The sequence below is a fragment of the Salvelinus sp. IW2-2015 genome, linkage group LG15, assembly GCF_002910315.2.
Source record: "Salvelinus sp. IW2-2015 linkage group LG15, ASM291031v2, whole genome shotgun sequence".
Classification (NCBI taxonomy): domain Eukaryota; kingdom Metazoa; phylum Chordata; class Actinopteri; order Salmoniformes; family Salmonidae; genus Salvelinus; species Salvelinus sp. IW2-2015.
Genome location: NC_036855.1, coordinates 50,089,330 through 50,108,618, shown reverse-complemented (window position 1 = coordinate 50,108,618; position 19,289 = coordinate 50,089,330). Strand labels below are relative to the sequence as shown.

The 19,289-nt window shown below is 41.4% G+C and overlaps 1 protein-coding gene across 3 annotated transcripts in view; it reads right to left on the bottom strand.

Moving 5' to 3' along the window:
- Positions 1-2,394: 2,394 nt before the first annotated feature.
- LOC111974275 (tetraspanin-4) overlaps positions 2,395-19,289 on the bottom strand; it is a 97,167-nt gene continuing 80,272 nt past the window's right edge. For all 3 annotated transcript variants that reach the window (XM_024001948.2, XM_024001947.2, XM_070447252.1), the window contains 5 exons: positions 18,189-18,263; positions 10,586-10,687; positions 7,928-8,059; positions 4,758-4,841; positions 2,395-2,867 (listed from right to left, as the gene is read on the bottom strand). In XM_024001948.2, the coding sequence (XP_023857716.1) occupies positions 2,799-2,867; positions 4,758-4,841; positions 7,928-8,059; positions 10,586-10,687; positions 18,189-18,263 (462 nt within the window). In that variant the 3' untranslated portion in view covers positions 2,395-2,798. The remainder of the gene's footprint in view (positions 2,868-4,757; positions 4,842-7,927; positions 8,060-10,585; positions 10,688-18,188; positions 18,264-19,289) is intronic.

Below are 19,289 nucleotides of genomic sequence, written 5' to 3'. Positions count from 1 at the left end.
GAAGTATGGCTCAGCTGAGTGGTGGGAGAGGCTTGCAGAAAGTAGGCCTATGATGAACTCGAGGCGCAATAGCAGAGGTCTCAACAAGGTGGCGAGAGTAGGGGGGAGAAAAGCCTGTGCGGACATTTGTTCAATGCTCAAAGGAAATAACATATAGCCCTTTAATATGTGAAACATTTTAGTATAACCTTTAGGGTGCCTGTAATGACTGGGGGAGGTTTAGGCATATGGCAGTTTGGTGGTCATGCAATGGGTTTTGAGGCCCTAAAGTAAATATATACTGAACAAAATTTAAGCTAAATGTAAAGTGGTTTCATGAGCAATGGTAATTGCAATGCACAGAGATACCGTGATGAGATCCTGAGGCCCATTGTCGTGCCATCCATCCGCTGCCATCCCCTCATGTTTCAGCATGGTAATGCACGGCCCCATGTCGCAAGGATCTGTACACAATTCCTGGAAGCTGAAAATGTTGGATTGACGTGTACGACAGCGTGTTCCAGTGAACGCCAATATCCTGCAACTTCACACAGCCATTGAACAGGAGTGGGACAACATTCCACCGGCCACAATCAACAGCCTGATCAACTCTATGCGAAGGAGATGGTCGCACTGCATGAGGCAAAATGGTGGTCACACCAGATACTGACTGGTTTTCTGATCCACGCCCCTACCTTTTTTTAAGATACAGTATCTGTGACCAACAGATGCATATCTGTATTCCCAGTCGTGGAATCCATAGATTAGTGCCTCATGAATTTATTTAAATTGACTGATTTACTTATATGAACTGTAACTCAGTAAAATCTTAGAAATTGTTACATGTTACATTCTAACAAATATATAGTGTAACTTAAGGAAGTGAAATGTAAACACCAAAGCGTGTTTTAACCCAATACACCCTAAATGATAAGATATTTGTAAATATGTATGCATGTAGGCTATGTATTATAGGTACTTCGGTTTAATAGTTTGTAGTTTAGCAGTTATTCATTCATTTTAGGCCTATTAGTAGTTGTACTAAACATTTTTATGCTGTTAAGGTAAGTTTTTATTATTATTTCATTATTATTAACCAGTATTTGCCATATTATTATTTTTATTAAGTATATATAAATATTTTTTCATTTGGACACTTGATAACAAGATGGTGCATATCAAGAGATTTCATCCGGCAAAATGTTAAATAAATAAATACTGTAGAAAAATGAGGGGAAAAAAGTCAAATTCATACTTAAATGCTAATATAAAATAGACTAAATGAATTTGTCTATTTTGCATTTTTGGTCAATATTACATATTTGTCAATTTAGTGTATTTATCCAAGTATCAGTTTCAAAGCATTTTTTTTTTATGACCACAAACTTTTACTATTGAAGACTGTGTAATAGTAAACCCTGTTAAGTCCTAGAAACGTAGAGATATACAGTATATGGTGTTGATGTAGAAAATATGAATCTAACTCTAATCTTTTCATAATAAACAAAAGCCTAAAAGGGTTACTTTGTTCCCCACCCTGGTCTCCCCTACCTGTGTGTGTGTGTACGTGCACGCCTGTCCAGACAAAGATATTGTGGTGTACAGGAAATACACCTGTTACCTACCACTGGCTAGTGTTTAACTGTAGCATCTGAAGATGTAGGCGGGTTTTCCCAGTGTGTTTTTTAGGGGGTAGATCAGCTTTAATATTGCAGATAGATTATAGCTTGCATCAATGTAATTGTCTGTATCATTTATAATCCCCCATATCATTTTTTTGCAAATATATATATTTTCCCAGTGTTAATTGTGTAAACAGAAATGCACAGCTGCTACCAAGACTCCACTGACACTGACAATCAAACTACATGTCAAGCTACCAAGAGAGATTGTGAAACAACAAAAACATTTCTAATCAAAGGTTGTTTTCTGATTTTCTCATGCGTTTGGTATGGAACTGTGTGTTCTACCTAGCTGGGACACAGGGAATGGTTATTCATGGTGGTCACACAGTTGGCTTAATGTGAATGTAATAACATAGATGAGAACTGTGGGAAAGAAATGCCCCTAGGCCACAGCAGGGAGAAGTTGTCGAGGATCTTGACAGACTCTGTGACAGTCAGATCTCAAGAGACATTTAGTAGCCTAGGATGACTGATGTTGGTTTTGTTGATCTGTGCATCTCTAGATGGGCCTAGGGACCATCTTCTATTTTCAGGGGTTTTGTGAACATCCTTGACATTCTTAGTATTGAAGTTGCTATACTGATTTATATTATTATAATTTATACATAATAAATCCCTCCAGATTAACTTGTTTATTAAATAAGTATTATTATGAATTCACTGTTACAATGCATTCTAATTTACAGTATTTCTTGATGGTGGAATAAAAAAAAACTCAGGGAAAAGTTGATCTGGATTTGCCAAACATTTAGTAACACCATTATAAGAGCCATGCACTTTAGTACTCACATGGCCTGTCTTACTAAATGCACTCTTGACCTGCATTCCTTAGCTCTCCTCTCGTTTCAAAACACTTAGATTATAGAATGATTCAAAATAATTTAAAACAGATCTTTAAAAAAGGATTACTCCTATATATTACATATATATGTTGACCACAAAATGAGTGAATACCATTTAATTAAGCAAAAACCATCCATTGGCTCCCGATATGACATTGTGCTTGTTTTACAGTACGGGTTGTTAAATGAGGATTGGTCGGCGAGTCGTTGTTGAGAAAGGTCCGTCACAGAGTAGAGAGAGAGGTGTGTGCCTCACTCATTCAGAGTCCTTTGGTGCAAAGAGGGGACACTGCTAGGCGTAGAAGGTCTCCACTTTGACTGCTTGGCAGAACATCGTCATAGAGAAGACCAAACCCAGAATCTAAACAAAGGGAACACATACACAACCAAAACCCAATGTGACACAACTACATCATCAATAAAGTGGTCGTGTCTGAATACCCATACTTGTGTCCTAAATAGTAGTCCGTTTGAGTATGCAAAAAAATATATAAAAAAGGTTTAATAGTATGGGATATTTAGAAAATCGAGTATATTTTAATAGCCCGTATTTCATAGTAATGTCGGCTTTGACAACAGTTGATAATCAGATATGGGGACTTGCTACCGAAATTAACCAATAACGCGAGACAACGCAATCGTGCAAGACGCATTCTCAGTATGAGAAAATATAACGTTTTTTAGTATGTGTTTTTTTTCTCCCAATCTAGTATGATTTAAATGCCAGGATGTTATACTCATTTCGGCTCTTCATCCAGTAGAATTCGATGCACACTTTTCCACAAAGTTGGGAAGAGGTGGGCTGCGAGTGATTGGCCCCAGTTCTTTCAAGTAGCCAAACGACAAAACTAGGCTACTTAATTGGGAAGATGCCGAATAGCGAAGCTTCTGCGGTGGTGTTCAAATGTAGGCTAAATAGTTTTTGTTCTCCTTAAAATTCTCATGAGTATTGCATTGTAAGCAACATCTAAATTGGCCATGGATGGAGATAGTGATTTGGACTTGTGGTTTTACTTAATTATCCGTACTGGCCAATGATTATAACTGCGATTCTGATCCAACCATTAATTCATACATTGTTGTTCCCCTGGCCTGAAAGGATGGAAGTTCAATATGTAGCTAGATGTAGAAGTCTAATGTTAACTAGCTATCGTTACCCATGAACGGAAGTTAGGCTAGCAAGCAAGCATTTTAGCCAGGTAGCCGAGGACAACAAAAAAGAAAAGCGTGTACTGTATGACAGAGTGATAGACCGTTTCATCAACACGAAAGAGAGGAGGATGGCATTAGCGTTTCTCTACAAGTAGGGTGAGTCAACAGGTTTTTCTACACACACACAGAAATCAGAACCATGGACAGCCACATCATATTTAGCTTACATTGATGGGACTAAAATGTTTTTGGTATCTTTTAGTTGTCACTACTAGACTAAGCACAGGTGATGTTGATGTTAAAATATTGAAGTGGTGCTGGAATAGTGCAGGCAGATCCTGTTTTCTTTTCGACAGTTGTTTAGTGGTCCAAAAATGTCGGAAACATTAACTTGTTTTACCATGCTGTAGGTCATGTAACTGTACATGCAATATGCTTTGTGGACTTCACTGGACAGAGGTTGCTATATTTTGTGATAAAACAAAGGTGTGGTTGAATTTATTTGTATTGTTTAGCCCTATATATCACGGTTGCAAGGCACATGAATTAACAGGTTATAGAGCAAACAGCGCAATTATCACAACCACACAGGTTGCAGTCGTGGCATACTGTATACTTTTTACTACGCTATGTGCTAAATAGTATGCAGTTTAAGTGTGTAGTAAGCTAGTATGGGTATTTGGACAAGACCAGTGTCTCCATTGAGAATAAAAGGAACAACCTCATGAATTTGAATTCACTGTAATTGTTAATAGAGGCCTACTTTCAAATCATCTAATTTCTTATCAATTATTAGTGATATTAGCCTGGTTCCAGATCTGTTCAATATGTGCTTTAACCAACTCCTCTGACTTTTGTTGTCCTGCCATTCAGTCTGACCCCAATGCAAGCTACAGTAAACGTTCATATGCACAGCTATTTAGAATGGAGTCTGTATAGCAAAGTTGGAAAAGCAGATACCGATCTTCTGGTGCCAAGCTAAGATGTTATGGTTCCCTGTCAATAGACATCACTATAAAATACTACCCACTGAAACATAGGCATTCAAAGCACTTTCAACGTGCACTGAAGAGTACAATTGTGTCACCAGTGGCTGTACCTGTGTGAGTGCCGTACACAGGGCAAATATCCACAGGGCCACCAGATTCTGTTGTATCCAATCCTTCACTCGCTCGTAACATGGCTGTGGAGACACACAGGAATGGAAACAAAAGTTTTACAGCACATTATACAAAAAAACATCACATTAACCCACATTTATAGCATGGGCTAAGTGCCTAAGTGTAGCCTACAGCAGGGTTGGGGTACATTTCATTTTCCTTCTGGTGCTAGTCTTGGTAGACTTACAAGAGTATCGGGCCCGCAGGCCCTTCTCTACACAAAGTGACACATCCTCCCATACATGCCTTTTACTCTGCAAATCAACTCCTTGTCATGTTAGCTAAGTGGGTCCCATATGGATGCCTTCAACCCCCCCCCCCCCCTCTCTTCTCTGTTGAATAAATGTTTCCTGGGATAGCTACCATCCCTATCTATCACTAGGGGCGGAAGCATGGGAGATGGTACTTGCAGATGGTACCATTGCTCTGTGCTGGGACAACATTTAGACAAGCGAACGAAGCTGAATTTTTCATGGCCAACACAAACAGGATGTCACTTAGGCGATGTCACCTACTGTTTCTCCAACTCTCCCTTTCGAACATTCAACAGACATTACGTGAAACACAGTGTCAATGAAAAGGATGATGTACCACTAGACAAATACAAGTCTTCACGTATAGAATTGTGAATAGTTTATATATCCTCAAAGCAGCTAAAGTGGTTGTTGTAATATTGAAAGAAAGTGGAATAGACAACGGCAGACAGCGATGGGACTGGCACAGAGTACATGAGCCTGGCATGGTATACGGCAGAAAGAATTTATGCCTCACAGTCTTTAGCACTGCTGGTTTTTAGTCTTCCCCTACAATCAGGGATTTAGACCTGTGACACCAATTGAGTGGATTATTTCACCAAACAAGGGTATTATTCAAGTAATTATATATTAATTAACTACCCGGGGCAAAATAAAGAAAATCAGCAATGCTGCTGCAGACCTCAAGGCACAGATTTAAAAACCCCATAGAGTTGATTAACATAATAAAGAAATCCCCATCAAAATCTGTCTAAGCTAGAGATATGTTTTTTGTTGTTGTATGGGCTCAATCCACCACATACGCCCATGTTGGCCTTCCGCATCTGCGGTGAAAAGTGACAGGGATACAGAGCTGTTTGTCAGACCAGGAGACTAAAATGTCTAACACTACAGAGGTTTTCTTGAGAAGACCGATTTTTGGAAATTGTTTGGGCTACAAACTATGACCCCAGTATCAAAAGCAGAGACTCTCTCCGTTTTGTTCTACGACCCACCACAAGTGTCACAGGACTCGTCTAAAGGTATCCCGGTACCGGTTTAAAAAAAAGTTTTGTGCCCCAAAAAAGGGGTAAAATGTGTAAAAATATAAACTCAGCAAGAAAAGAAACATCCTCTCACTGTCAACTGCGTTTATTTTCAGAAAACTGAAAGTAGCTGTGCCACTAGAGATTCTGGGTTCGAGCCCAGGCTCTGTCGCAGCCGGCCGCGACCGGGAGGCCAATGGGGCGGCGCACAATTCTTATTTTCAATGACGGCCTAGGAACAGTGGGTTAACTGCCTTGTTCAGGGGCAGAACGACAGATTTTTACCTTGTCAGCTCGGGGATTCAATCTTGCAACCTCACGGTTAACTAGTCCAACGCTCTAACCACCTGCCTTACTTTGCACTCCACGAGGAGCCTGCCTGTTATGCGAATGCAGTAAGAAGCCAAGGTAAGTTGCTAGCTAGCATTAAACTTATTTTATAAAAAACAATCAATCATAATCACTAGTTAACTACACATGGTTGATGATATTACTAGTTTATCTAGCGTGTCCTGCGTTGCATATAATCGATGCGGTTGCATATCGTTGCTCCAATGTGTACCTAACCATAAACATCAATGCCTTTCTTAAAATCAATACACAGAAGTATAGATTTTTAAACCTGCATATTTAGCTAAAAGAAATCCAGGTTAGCAGGCAATATTAACCAGGTGAAATTGTGTCACTTCTCTTGCGTTCATTGCACGCAGAGTCAGTGTATATGCAACAGTTTGGGCCACCTAATTTGCCAGAATTGTACGTAAGTTTGTGGCCTGTGGCCTGCTGGAAGTCATTTTGCAGGGCTCTGGCAGTGCTCCTCCTTGCACAAAGGCGGAGGTAGCGGTCCTGCTGCTGGGTTGTTGCCCTCCTACGGCCTCCTCCACGTCTCCTGATGTTCTGGCCTGTCTCCTGGTAGCGCCTCCATGCTCTGGACACTACGCTGACAGACACAGCAAACCTTCTTGCCACAGCTCGCATTGATGTGCCATCCTGGATAGTGCACTACCTGAGCCACTTGTGTGGGTTGTAGACTCCGTTCTCATGCTACCACTAGAGTGAAAGCACCGCCAGCATTCAAAAGTGACCAAAACATCAGCCAGGAAGCATAGGAACTGAGAAGTGGTCTGTGGTCACCACCTGCAGAACCACTCCTTTATTGGGGGTGTCTTGCTAATTGCCTATAATTTTCCACTTTTGTCTATTCCATTTGCACAACAGCATGTGAAATTTATTGTCAATCAGTGTTGCTTCCTAAGTGGACAGTTTGATTTCACAGAAGTGTGATTAACTTGGAGTTACATTGTGTTGTTTAAGTGTTCCCTTAATTTTTTTGGGCAGTGTATATATTCCTGAGCTTTCTTATAGTTCCTAGATATAGGATAGACACTTAAAAACCTTATTCCTTATGATACATTTTTTGATCTGTTTTGCCATTTAAGAATGTGTTATTCACTGGGTTTCTATGGGCTAGGGTTAAATACCCCTTATATTTGAATATGCCTTATACCCCAGATATTAGGCATATGAGAACAGGTAGTTATCCACAGCAGAGCAGTGTTTCCCAAAGCGTGGGTTGGGTTTTAGGAAAAGCTCAGTGGACTGTGGGTGGATTGTCTGAGATTTATCACAGTATACTGTAATGTTTTGTTTACCTGGTTGGTCACAAAGAAGGTTTTTGGACCAAACAATTACATTTGGGCAACAAAAACAACCAGATAACATTTGGGACCAACTAGTGTGTGCGTATGTGTGTCGGAGAGAGGGAGAGTGTATGTGTGGGTGCATGTGTGTTTGTTTGTGTTTGTGTATGTGTGATTCTGTGCATCTTACCGCGGTCCACCAGGTCCCTGGGTTCACGAGGCCACAGTTGTCGCTGTACTCCAGGCAGCAGGAATCAGGCACGCGGCTGGCATTGTACACCTCAAACCAGTCTGTATGGTTGGTCACGCCACAGCAGCGGAACTACACCAGACAAGGACACTGAACGTTAATGACCGAACAGAGAGGAAAACCAAAAATGCTACACACTAAAACCATTCTGCATGATTCATGAACAGAGATCGTTCTCTGGCACTTCCATACGTACGGTACCAGTGAAAAGTTTGGACACACCTACTCATTCAAGGGTTTTTCTTTATTTATACTCTTTTCTACATTGTAGAATAATAGTGAAGACATCACAACTATGAAATAACACATATGGAATCATGTAGTAACCATTTTTTCAACAAATCTAAATATTTTACATTTTATATTCTTCAAAGTAGCCACCCTTTACCTTGATGACAGCTTTGCACACTCTTGGCATTCTCTCAACCAGCTTCACCTGAAATGCTTTTCCAACAGTCTTGAAGGAGTTCCCACATATGCTGAGCACATGTTGGCTGCTTTTCCTCTCTGCGGTCCAACTCATCCCAAACCATTTCAATTGGGTTGAGGTCGGGTGATTGTGGAGGCCAGGTCATCTGATGCAGCACTCCATCACTCTCCTTCTTGGTCAAATAGCCCTTTCACAGCCTGGAGGTTTGTCCTGTTGAAAAACAAATGATACTCCTACTAAGCGCAAACCAGATGGGATGGCGTATCGCTGCCAAATGCTGTGGTAGCCATGCTGGTTATGTGTGCCTTGAATTCTAAATAAATCACAGACAGTGTTACCAGTCTCTTCTTCTTATTGGTGTCCTTTTGTAGTGGTTTCTTTGCAGCAATTCGACCATGAAGGCTTGATCCACGCAGTCTCCTCTGAACAGTTGGTGTTGAGATGTGTCTGTTACTTGAACTCTGTGAAACATTTATGTGGGCTGCAATATCTGAGGCTGATAACTCTAATGAACTCTGGGTCTTCCTTTCCTGTGGCGGTCCTCATGAGAGCCGGTTTCATCATAGCGCTTGATGGTTTTTGCGACTGCACTTGGAAGAAACTTTCAAAGTTCTTGAAATTGTCCGTATTGACTGACCTTCATGTCTTAAAGTAATGATGGACTGTCATTTCTCTTGTCTTATTTGAGCTGTTCTTGCCATAATATGGACTTGGTCTATTACCAAATAGGGCTGTCTTCTGTATACCACCCCTACCTTGTCACAACACAACTGATTGGCTCAAACGCTTTAAGAAGGAAAGAAATTCCACAAATGTACTTTTAACATGGCACACCTGTTAATTGAAATGCATTCCAGGTGACTACCTCATGAAGCTGGTTGAGAAAATGTCAAGAATGTGAAAAGCTGTCATCAAGGCAAAGTGTGGCTACTTTGAAGAATCTGAAATATAAAATATAAAGAAATATAAAATATATTTTTATTTGTTTAAAAACTTATTGGGTTAATACATGATTCCATAAGTGTCATTTCATAGTTTTGATGTCTTCACTATTATTCTACAATGTAGAAAATAGTAAAAATAAAGAAAAACCCTTGAATAAGTAGTCCAAACTTTTGACTGGTACTGTATGTTAAACATATCTCTGTCACATCTTTTACTTAGATAGTTCTCCCTGATCACTCCAATGGTCATTACTGAATTTAAACTAGATTAACTGCCTGGGTGCATTTTGCAGTGTGGTAATGTAGTCAATGGGGAGGTGGAGAGGGTAAACTTGGTCTTACGGAATGAGAACACTTGCTGCGGTTTTGACATGTGACTCAATCTAGAATTTAATCTTGAACACATGGTCTCACTCACTCACTCACTCACTCACTCACTCACGATGTGCAGTCAGTCACACAACTTCACTAATGCACACTATTCACTAATGCACACTACAAACAATAAAACTGGACTTTATCATGTAAAAAGGGTCATTCTGTGACCAAATAGCCCAAAGTTTGATATCTTGTATCTGGTATCTTTTGACATCTCTCGGCAGCTTTCACCAGCATTGCCTGCTGCATTTTTATCAGCTCCTTTTATTCAATCTTTTCTCTACTATCTTTCCTCACCTTGTGTTTCCTACTTTCCCTTTGCCCATGATTTGAGCTGTGGATTTTAGTCATGAATAATACAAAGCCAAGCACATCAAAGTGAGTGTGGAAACAAACAGTGTTGTTCTTTTGGGAGCCGTGCGGTCCAATTTGCATTTCTCTTACTGTTTGGCAGCCTATTTAAAGAATCCAAGGCTATTCTTATTGGTTGGAATCAGGCTAGATTGCGTAATCCCTTGTCCCTATGAAGTGGTACATATGATCTTGTAATTATCCTGCAGTACTGTATTTCTAAAAGCTTGGCCTCTTTTAACACTATCCTGGTCCCAGATCTGATTGTGCTGTCTTGCTAACTCCTATAGTCATTGTCATGCATTGGCATAAACAGATCTAGGACCAGGCCAATTTAAGACAACTGTACTGTTCTACTGCTGACCACCACGGGGCAGTCTAAGCAGGACAAGTTGACTTACATTTTACATTTACATTTTAGTCACTTAGCATACGCTCTTATCCAGAGCGACTTACATGAGCAATTAGGGTTAAGTGCCTTGCGTAAGGACTTACATCAGTTTGTACGATCATCCAGGCGTTGGTCAAGCCTACGTTGCCCTCGGTGCCAAAGAGCTGGAGTCCCCTCTTCAAATCCCTCTGGGCATAGTGATCAATCTGGATACAAGACACACAAAGACATCAAGGTGAAGACATGGATCTCCTTACTCATGCAAAAAACACACACACACACACACTCTCTCTGTCTCTGTCTCCGAAACACACAACTTATTTACACATTCAGACAGTCAACAAACAATACATCAATCCAATTGATTGCCATTGATCCAGAGCCTTTGCTCTCTCAAACTGTGCCAGTAGGGTAATGTAGTCTTTTGGCATGTTTGTGTAGAGGGCTACAGGCTGACACCATCAGTGGTCTGTTCAACCCGCTGTCAAAAGGGCTCTCCCACTTTGCTAAAATCACATCTGTTTACAGCCGTTTCAACACAGCCACAATGTAGCATGAATAATAGACTCTATACCTGACATTTTCTGAGCAAAATAATATACGGGTACAATGTAGAACACAAAGGTAACACAAAGGATAAAAGAGCATGAGTAAGGCCTTCAGGGGAAGTGTTACTAAAATACAACTTCATGATTTTAGCTTTGTTCTTGTCTTGTATTCCCTTCTGAAAATAACAGGAGCAAAATTTGCTCTGCTGAAAGCACAACGGGCCTTATTCTGACTTGAGATGCACGCTTAACTCTGACTTTCGTGTCATTCATTGACGTCAATGGGAGACAAATTCCAGTTTAGTGCTATCTCAAGTCAGAATATGGCCCTTCGGAAATAAGTCTCCTTGTATCTTTCCAGCAGATACTGGCTCATACTTCCAATCATAACTTTATTGACACTGCTGCAACTTAAAAAATGCATGATCAAATCTGTCTGGATAAAGACCAATCCACTCTGATGATTTTTTGGGGGAAATGTGGGGGGGATCTTGAAGGCCTGGTGGCCTGGCGATAAGGAGCTTGGGCCGGTGGCTGATGGATCGCTGGTTCGGGTCCCCGTTTTTGACCTTGTGGGAGATCTGTCGACGTGCCCTTGAGCAGGGCGTTGACCCTGGTTGCTTCTGTGTGTCGCTCTGGATGGGAGTCCGTTAGATGACTAATGTGATGTAGTTGTTGAGCGGCCTCACAGCAAGTATATTGTATGTTTTAAATATTCAATAAAAAATAAATAATAATATACTTTTTAAAATGATTAGAATAATAATAATTTAAAAAAGCATATCCCGTGTATCGCCTTGGAACACACTGACTCCTACTATGCCAGGTCACCACAAGACAGCTAAACCTGCCATATTAGATTAGAGATTCAAAGAAGGATTTTGTATCATTTTTCAGCAAATGGCAATCGCTGCGGCCTCACAGTCTTTAAAGTCATTGCTTTGAGTGATTCTAATCAACTTGACGCTGCTTACAGAAGCAGTTTTATTTGTTTTATACACACTGTTATGGATTTGCCCGAATCATGTTGTAATCGAATGGGCAATTTAGAAACAGTGTGAATACTCACCAAACACTCTCTCTTCCCAAAGCAGCTCATTATACAGCAGTAGAGCTATTAAAATCTTTCTCTAGGACTCAAGGTTTGCTGTTTTTTCATGTTTATTTTCTTCCTGGTAGTTCATTTATGGATTAAGGCTAAACTAGAGTCTGCTCACCTGGTGTCCCAGGTCTGAATCCATCCCTTGCTCTTTCTCATTGTCTAAAAATATGTCCTGTCCTCGCCTCTGCTCCTTCATCTGTACTGATCTTAAAGAATCTACCAGCTGAAAGCCAGGCTAATGACGAGCTTCCAGCATATTTTTTTCCCCTTTCATATCTTTTCCTGTCAGTGCAGTGAAGGGAGAGGAGAGAACAACGTTTTATTTCAGACAGTGTACATTGAGTGCATTTGCAAAGTATTCAGACCCCTTGACTTTTTCAACATTTTGTTACGTTAAAGCCTTATTCTAAAATGGATTAAATAGTTTCCCCCCCTAATCAATCTACACACAACACCCCATAATGACAAAGCAAAAACAGCTTGTTAGAAATAAAAAATAAAACATGTAAATATCACAAGCTTTGTACACCTGTATTTGGGAAGTTTATCCCATTCTTCTCTGCAGATCCTCTCAAGCTCTGTCAGGTTGGATGGGGAGCTTCGCTGCACAGCTATTTTCAGGTCTCTCCGGAGATGTTTGATTGTGTTCAAGTCTTAGCTCTGGCTGGGCCACTCAAGGACATTCAGAGACTTGTCCCGAAGCCAATCCTGCGTTGTCTTGGCTGTGTGCTTAGGGTTGTTGTACTGTTGGAAGGTGAACCTTCGCCCCAGTCTGAGGTCCTAAGCACTCTGGATTTTCATCAAGGGTCTCTCTGTACTTTGCTCCGTTCAGCTTTCCCTCGATCCTGACTAGTCTCCCAGTCCCTGCCGCTGAAAAACATCCCCACAGCATGATGCTGCCACCACCATGCTTCACTGAAGGGATGGTGCCAGGTTTCCACCAGACGTGACGCTTGGCATTCAGGCCAAAGAGTTCAATCTCGGTTTCATCAGACCAGATAATCTTGTTTCTCATGGTTCCTTTTGGCAAACTCCAAGCGGTCTGTCATGTGCCTTTTACTGAGGAGTGGCTTCCGTCTGGCCACTCTACCATAAATGCTTGATTAGTGAAGTGCTGTAGAGATAGTTGTCCTTCCGGAGCTCTGTCAGAGTGACCATCGGGTTCGTTGTCACCCCCCTGACCAAGGCCCTTCTCCCCCGATTGCTCAGTTTGGCCGGGCGGCCAGGTCTAGAAAGAGTCTTGGTGGTTCCAAACATCTTCTATTTAAGAATGATGGAGTCCACTGTGTTCTTTGGGGCCTTCAATGCTGCAGACACTTTTTGGTACCCATCCCCAGATCTGTGCCTCGACACAATTCTGTCTCGGAGCTCTACAGACAATTCCTTCGACCTCATGGCTTGGTTTTTGCTCTGACATGAACTGTCAACTTTGGGACCTTATATAGACAGGTGTGTGCCTTTCCAAATCATGTCCAATCAATTGAATTTGCCACAGGTGGACTCCAAGTTGTAGAAACATCTCAAGGATGATCAATGGAAACAGGATGCACTTGAGCTCAATTTCGAGTCCCATAGCAAAGGGTCTGAATACTTATGTAAATAAGGTATTTCTAAAAACCTGTTTTCGCTTCGTCATTATGGCATATTGTGGGTAGATTGATGGGGGGGGAAACAATTTCATCCATTTCAGAATAAGGCTGTAATGTAACATAATTTGGGAAAATCAGTGGGTCTGAATACTTCCTGTATTTTAGAAATCTTACTGTGTTAAATGTTTATTGGACGAGGAATCAGGAAATATGAAGAGAAGGTGAATGCATCGTCCCAAAATGTATTTTATCTTTATTAACTAGGCAAGTCAGTTAAGAAAAAATTATTATTTACAATGACGGCCTACCCCGGCCAAACCCTAATCCGCACGACGCTGGTCCAATTGTGTACCACCCTATGGGACTCTCAATCACGGCCGGTTGTGATACAGCCTGGAATCAAACCAGGGTCTGTAGTGACACCTCTAGCTAGATGCAGTGCCTTAGACCGCTGCGCCACTCGGGAGTCCCAACTGGTAAAATGGCAAACTGTTAATTTATGTTCGTCTGTGATAGCTCCCAGCAAGGATAGAATAGTGTCAAAATGGGGTCTTTTTGTGGTCCTATTCTCTCTGGAGGTATTCCCCTTAATGTTGTATGTTTATTCAAATGCATTCATATGCATTCATATTTATTCATAGGGAAACATTGACAGAAGCTGTTCACGTTTTCTTTTTCCACAGTCTATTTTCCTCAAAGCTGCTTTGCTCCTTTCTACACATTGTATTATGGTTTTATCTCAACCTGATTGCAATATTGAATTCTATGAAGTTTAAATCAACAGATACTTTTACCAGACGTGGGTTCAAATAGTTTAGTATTTGTACTTTGAGCATTTGGTTGAGCCTGCCTGAGTGCCAGCAGTCCAGCTAAAGTGTTTGAAACAAAACAAATACTATTTGAACCCAGGTGTGTTTTTTTTTTTTATACTGTCAACGCCCCTACAGGATTTCACCAATGGGTTTCTCCTTTTCACACAAAGAACAGAACATTTTATGTTTTGTAGGTAGTCCAATTAATTAGTAATTTCATGTCGCCATTAATTTAATGGGTGAATCACTATGATTAGTAGTGTGTTTTACCAATCAAGCGTTTCTCTCAGCACGAAATGAAACCTTTCCATGCTTGAAATTCATTCAGGAAGTGGTTACATGACTCAATTTCAAATTGCTACATTGAACCTCAGTCCCATGTTGCTGAGGTTGAAATGTGCACCTTGTTTATGTAAGAAATATGAGCATTACTATAATATACAACAAACTGAGTTGTGCCACACATTGGAGAAAATGTCACTGTCTTTCATTCGAGTCACACTCTAATGCTTTCATCATTGACGCTTTTACAAATATTAATGAATGAATCATATATATATATATTTTTTAAATAAAAAACATATTATATAATGTGTATACCAACTGAAAGTGACTGACACCAACTCCAGGTGACTCTGACAACTTCCATGGACATGTGAGTCTGTCCTAATATGGACAACGTACGGATCACCATTTTCCTACAGTAATTGGTTTGACCGACACGGTTACCTAGTTGGAAAGGAACCCCCGCCTGGCTGCTGTAACTTTTTTAATGACCCTATTTGATTAGGTGGTGATGAGACTAGGTCAGCGTTTCCCAATCCTGGTCTTGGGGAACCCGAAGGGAGCACATTTTAGTTTAGTTATTGAAGTCAGTCAAAGATGGCAAGGTTGGCAGCTGTAGGCTGGCATTAGGTGGCACGCGCTGATGTGTTGAAGGAACAGATGGGCGTGTTCAAGGCCATCAGTGGAGTAGCGGTGTTGTGGGAATGAGACCCGGCAACAGAACACTGATGAAGGATCAGAAATCAGCTCTCTGGGTAAAGCTTCCTCGTTATTTCGTACTTTCTCATTAATATTGAATCAACGTGGCTGGTAGGTTGAATATTTCTGAAATAGGGCAACAACAGACTGTACACTGTTTTTGTAACTCAGATTTTCAGTCGGTAACTGATACATTTGGCGATAACGCAAGTTGACATAACCATTAACGTCATGTACCAACTCATTTGACCACTATGACCTTGCTGAATCATGTGTGTTTAGTGCTGGGCTGAAATAAAAGCCAGCACACACATCTGCCTTCCAGTACCCAGAATGGAAAACAATGTTTAAAAAAAAAAAGAACATAGCCTTCCCAACAATAACATTAACATATAGCTCTCTTATGTACATATGGAATGGCCCTGCGGTTCAAGAACATCGTAGAGTCCATTTAAACTAGCCGCTAGAGAACCATTCCCTTTCTTTCTTAATTCCTAACAAGTCCTACAGTACATCTACAGTAGGCCTGGCTTTTACAGTGCTCCGGTCTTTTACCCAGTTTCTCATTGCACTGCTTTGTGTAGAACAGTTAAGAAATGAAACTGAATCACTCAGATCCGGAATGGAGGATAGGGAAAGAGGAATATTAGACATAGGGACTAGGGTGGGGACTGAGGAAAGTTAACATCCATAGCGGAAGGGATATATTGGCTGAGAGCCCAGGAAGATGCTACCAATCCAGGAACACTTCTAGAATTACACACCAAGTGAGACAAACCAAAGGATTATAATGGCTGTGGGGCAGAGGATTCAGATTTAACAGAGCCTGTATAGGTTTTATTACATAACCACAGATAAAAGGCTATACACAGTACGAGTGGGAAAAATCAAATACACTCAAAGGAAATAAAGAGGGAGGAGAAAAATATCAAAGGGTATGATCATTATTTACTAAAAAGGTACAGGCAGAGACTGTAGACACCAACGGCCTTGTCCCTGGCCCTCGGGGTAGCGAGGATGCCACAAGTCATGCATAATGGAGTAGCCGTGGCCGATAGATTGGAGGGCGTCCCGTTATTGGCACAACGCTTGTTTAGTTGGATTGAATTTGAAATGCTGTGAATTGTATTATTGTGTCTGTGCACACCAGTGTACTGGTGCGTATGTAGGAGCAGGATGTATGTGTGTGTGTGTGCGAATTGTATTATTAATCCCTTCCCAAGTTGGAAATGCTCTGATGTGTAGAGATGTATTTATGTTGAAAAGCCAATGCTCCTCTACTTTTCAATCCAGTTCCACAGACATGTGACTAACATAAATGGAATAATGTGTCCCTGAACAAAGGGTTGGTCAAAATCAAAAGTAACAGTCAATATCTGGTGTGGCCACCAGCTGCATTAAGTACTGCAGTGCATCTCCTCCTGCTGTGAGATGTTACCACATTCTTCCACCAAGGCACCTGCAAGTTCCCGGACATTTCTGGGGGGAATGGCCCTAGCCCTCACCCTCCAATCCAACAGGTCCCACTCGTGCTCAATGGGATTGAGATCCGGGCTCTTCGCTGGCCATGGCAGAACACTGACATTCCTGTCCTGCAGGAAATCACGCACAGAAAGAGCAGTATGGCTGGTGGCATTGTCATGCTGGAGGGTCATGTCAGGAGGGTCATGTCAGGATGAGCCTGCAGGAAGGGTACCACATGAGGGAGGAGGATGTCTTCCCTGTAACGCACAGCATTGAGATTGCCTGCAATGACAACAAGCTCAGTCCGATGATGCTGTGACACACCGCCCCAGACCATGACGGACCCTCCACCTCATTCCTTCGACGATAAACGCGAATCCGACCATCACCCCTGGTGAGACAAAACCGTGACTCGTCAGTGAAGAGCACTTTTTGCCAGTCCTGTCCGGTCCAGCGACGGTGGGTTTGTGCCCATAGGCGACGTTGTTGCCGGTGATGTCTGGGGAGGACCTACGTTACAACAGGCCTACAAGCCCTCAGTCCAGCCTCTCTCAGCCTATTGCGGACAGTCTGAGCACTGATGGAGGGATTGTGCATTCCTGGTGTAACTCGGGCAGTTGTTGTTGCCATCCTGTACCTGTCCCGTGTTGTTTGGATGTACCGATCCTGTGCAGGTGTTGTTACACGTGGTCTGCCACTGCGAGGACGATCAGATGTCCGTCCTGTCTCCCTGTAGCGCTGTCTTAGGTGTCTCACAGTACGGACATTACAATTTATTGCCCTGGCCACATCTGCAGTCCTCATGCCTCCTTGCAGCATGCCTAAGGCATATTCACACAGATGAGCAGGATCCCTGGGCGTCTTTCTTTTGGTGTTTTTCAGAGTCAGTAGAAAGGCCTCTTTAGTGTCCTACGTTTTCATAACTGTGACCTTAATTGCCTAAGCTGTTAGTGTCTTAACGACCGTTCCACAGGTGCATGTTCATTAATTGTTTATGATTCATTGAACAAGCATGGGAAACAGTGTTTAAACCCTTTACAATGAAGATCTGTGAAGTTATTTGGGATTTTTTTTAACGAATTATCTTTTAAAGACACTGTTCTTTTTTTGCTGAGTTTATATTATTACGTTCTGTGAGACTTAAAAACTGTACTGGAATCAACCACAATAAAAATAAATAAATAAATAAGTGTGAGACGTCGCCTTACCTGGTCTTGGTAAACAAAGAAGAGCATGATGGACAGAATCTCCAAGAAGAAGATCAGAAGAAGGAGGATGAAGAACTGTGGAGAGAGGGGAGAGAGAGGGAGAAAGCAGGGAGAGAGAGAGAGAGGAGAGAGAGGGCATTTTTACGAGTTGACCCATCAGGCCCAGGAAACGCTCGCCAGAGATATATTACATGCCTGTGTAGTATGAACTTTAACTTGAGAAAGGAAGAGCGGGGAGACAGGGGAGCGGGACAGACAAAGTGTCAGGAAGAGTGAGTTGAGGAGACATGGGAGATCGAACGCCTTTAGATCATTCTGCCTTATATATATTTAAGACTAACAGAGAAGAAGGGGAGGAGTGGGACAGTAATACTCAGAGAGAGGTTGGGCCGTGATACAGTGAGCTGCAAAAGTATTGGGACAGTGACACAAGTATAATTTTTTTGGCTCTGTACTCCAGCCCTTTAGATTTAAATTGATACAATGACTAAGAGGTTAAAGTGCCGTCTGTTAGCTTTCATTTGAGGGCATTTTTATCCATATCGTTTTGAACAGTTTAGAAATTAAAGCACTTTTTGTACATAGTACCCCCATTTTAGGGGACCAAAAGTATTGGGAGGAATTCACTTATGTGTATTAAAGTACTAAAAAGTTAAGTATTTGGTCCCATATTCATAACACGCAATGATTACATCATGTGACTCTACAAATATCACCCCCCCCCCCCCCCCCAATAATGTTAACCTCCCCTGTTATTGTAATGGTGAGAGGTTAACATGTCTTGGGGGTATGATATATAATGCTAACCTCCCCTGTTATTGTAATGGTGAGAGGTTAGCATGTCTTGGGGGTATGATATATAATGCTAACCTCCCCTGTTATTGTAATGGTGAGAGGTTAGCATGTCTTGGGGGTATGATATANAACTTTCCCACTCATCATTATTCACGATTCATTTAGGATTATCCATAATCATGTTAGCGTCCACATTCATGTAGAAGTGGTTACAAACATATTCTATTCTTATTTCCAGTAAAAGTGACTCCAAAATGAAACAATACATTATTACCATTAATTTCTATTGTGCACAAAATAATCTGA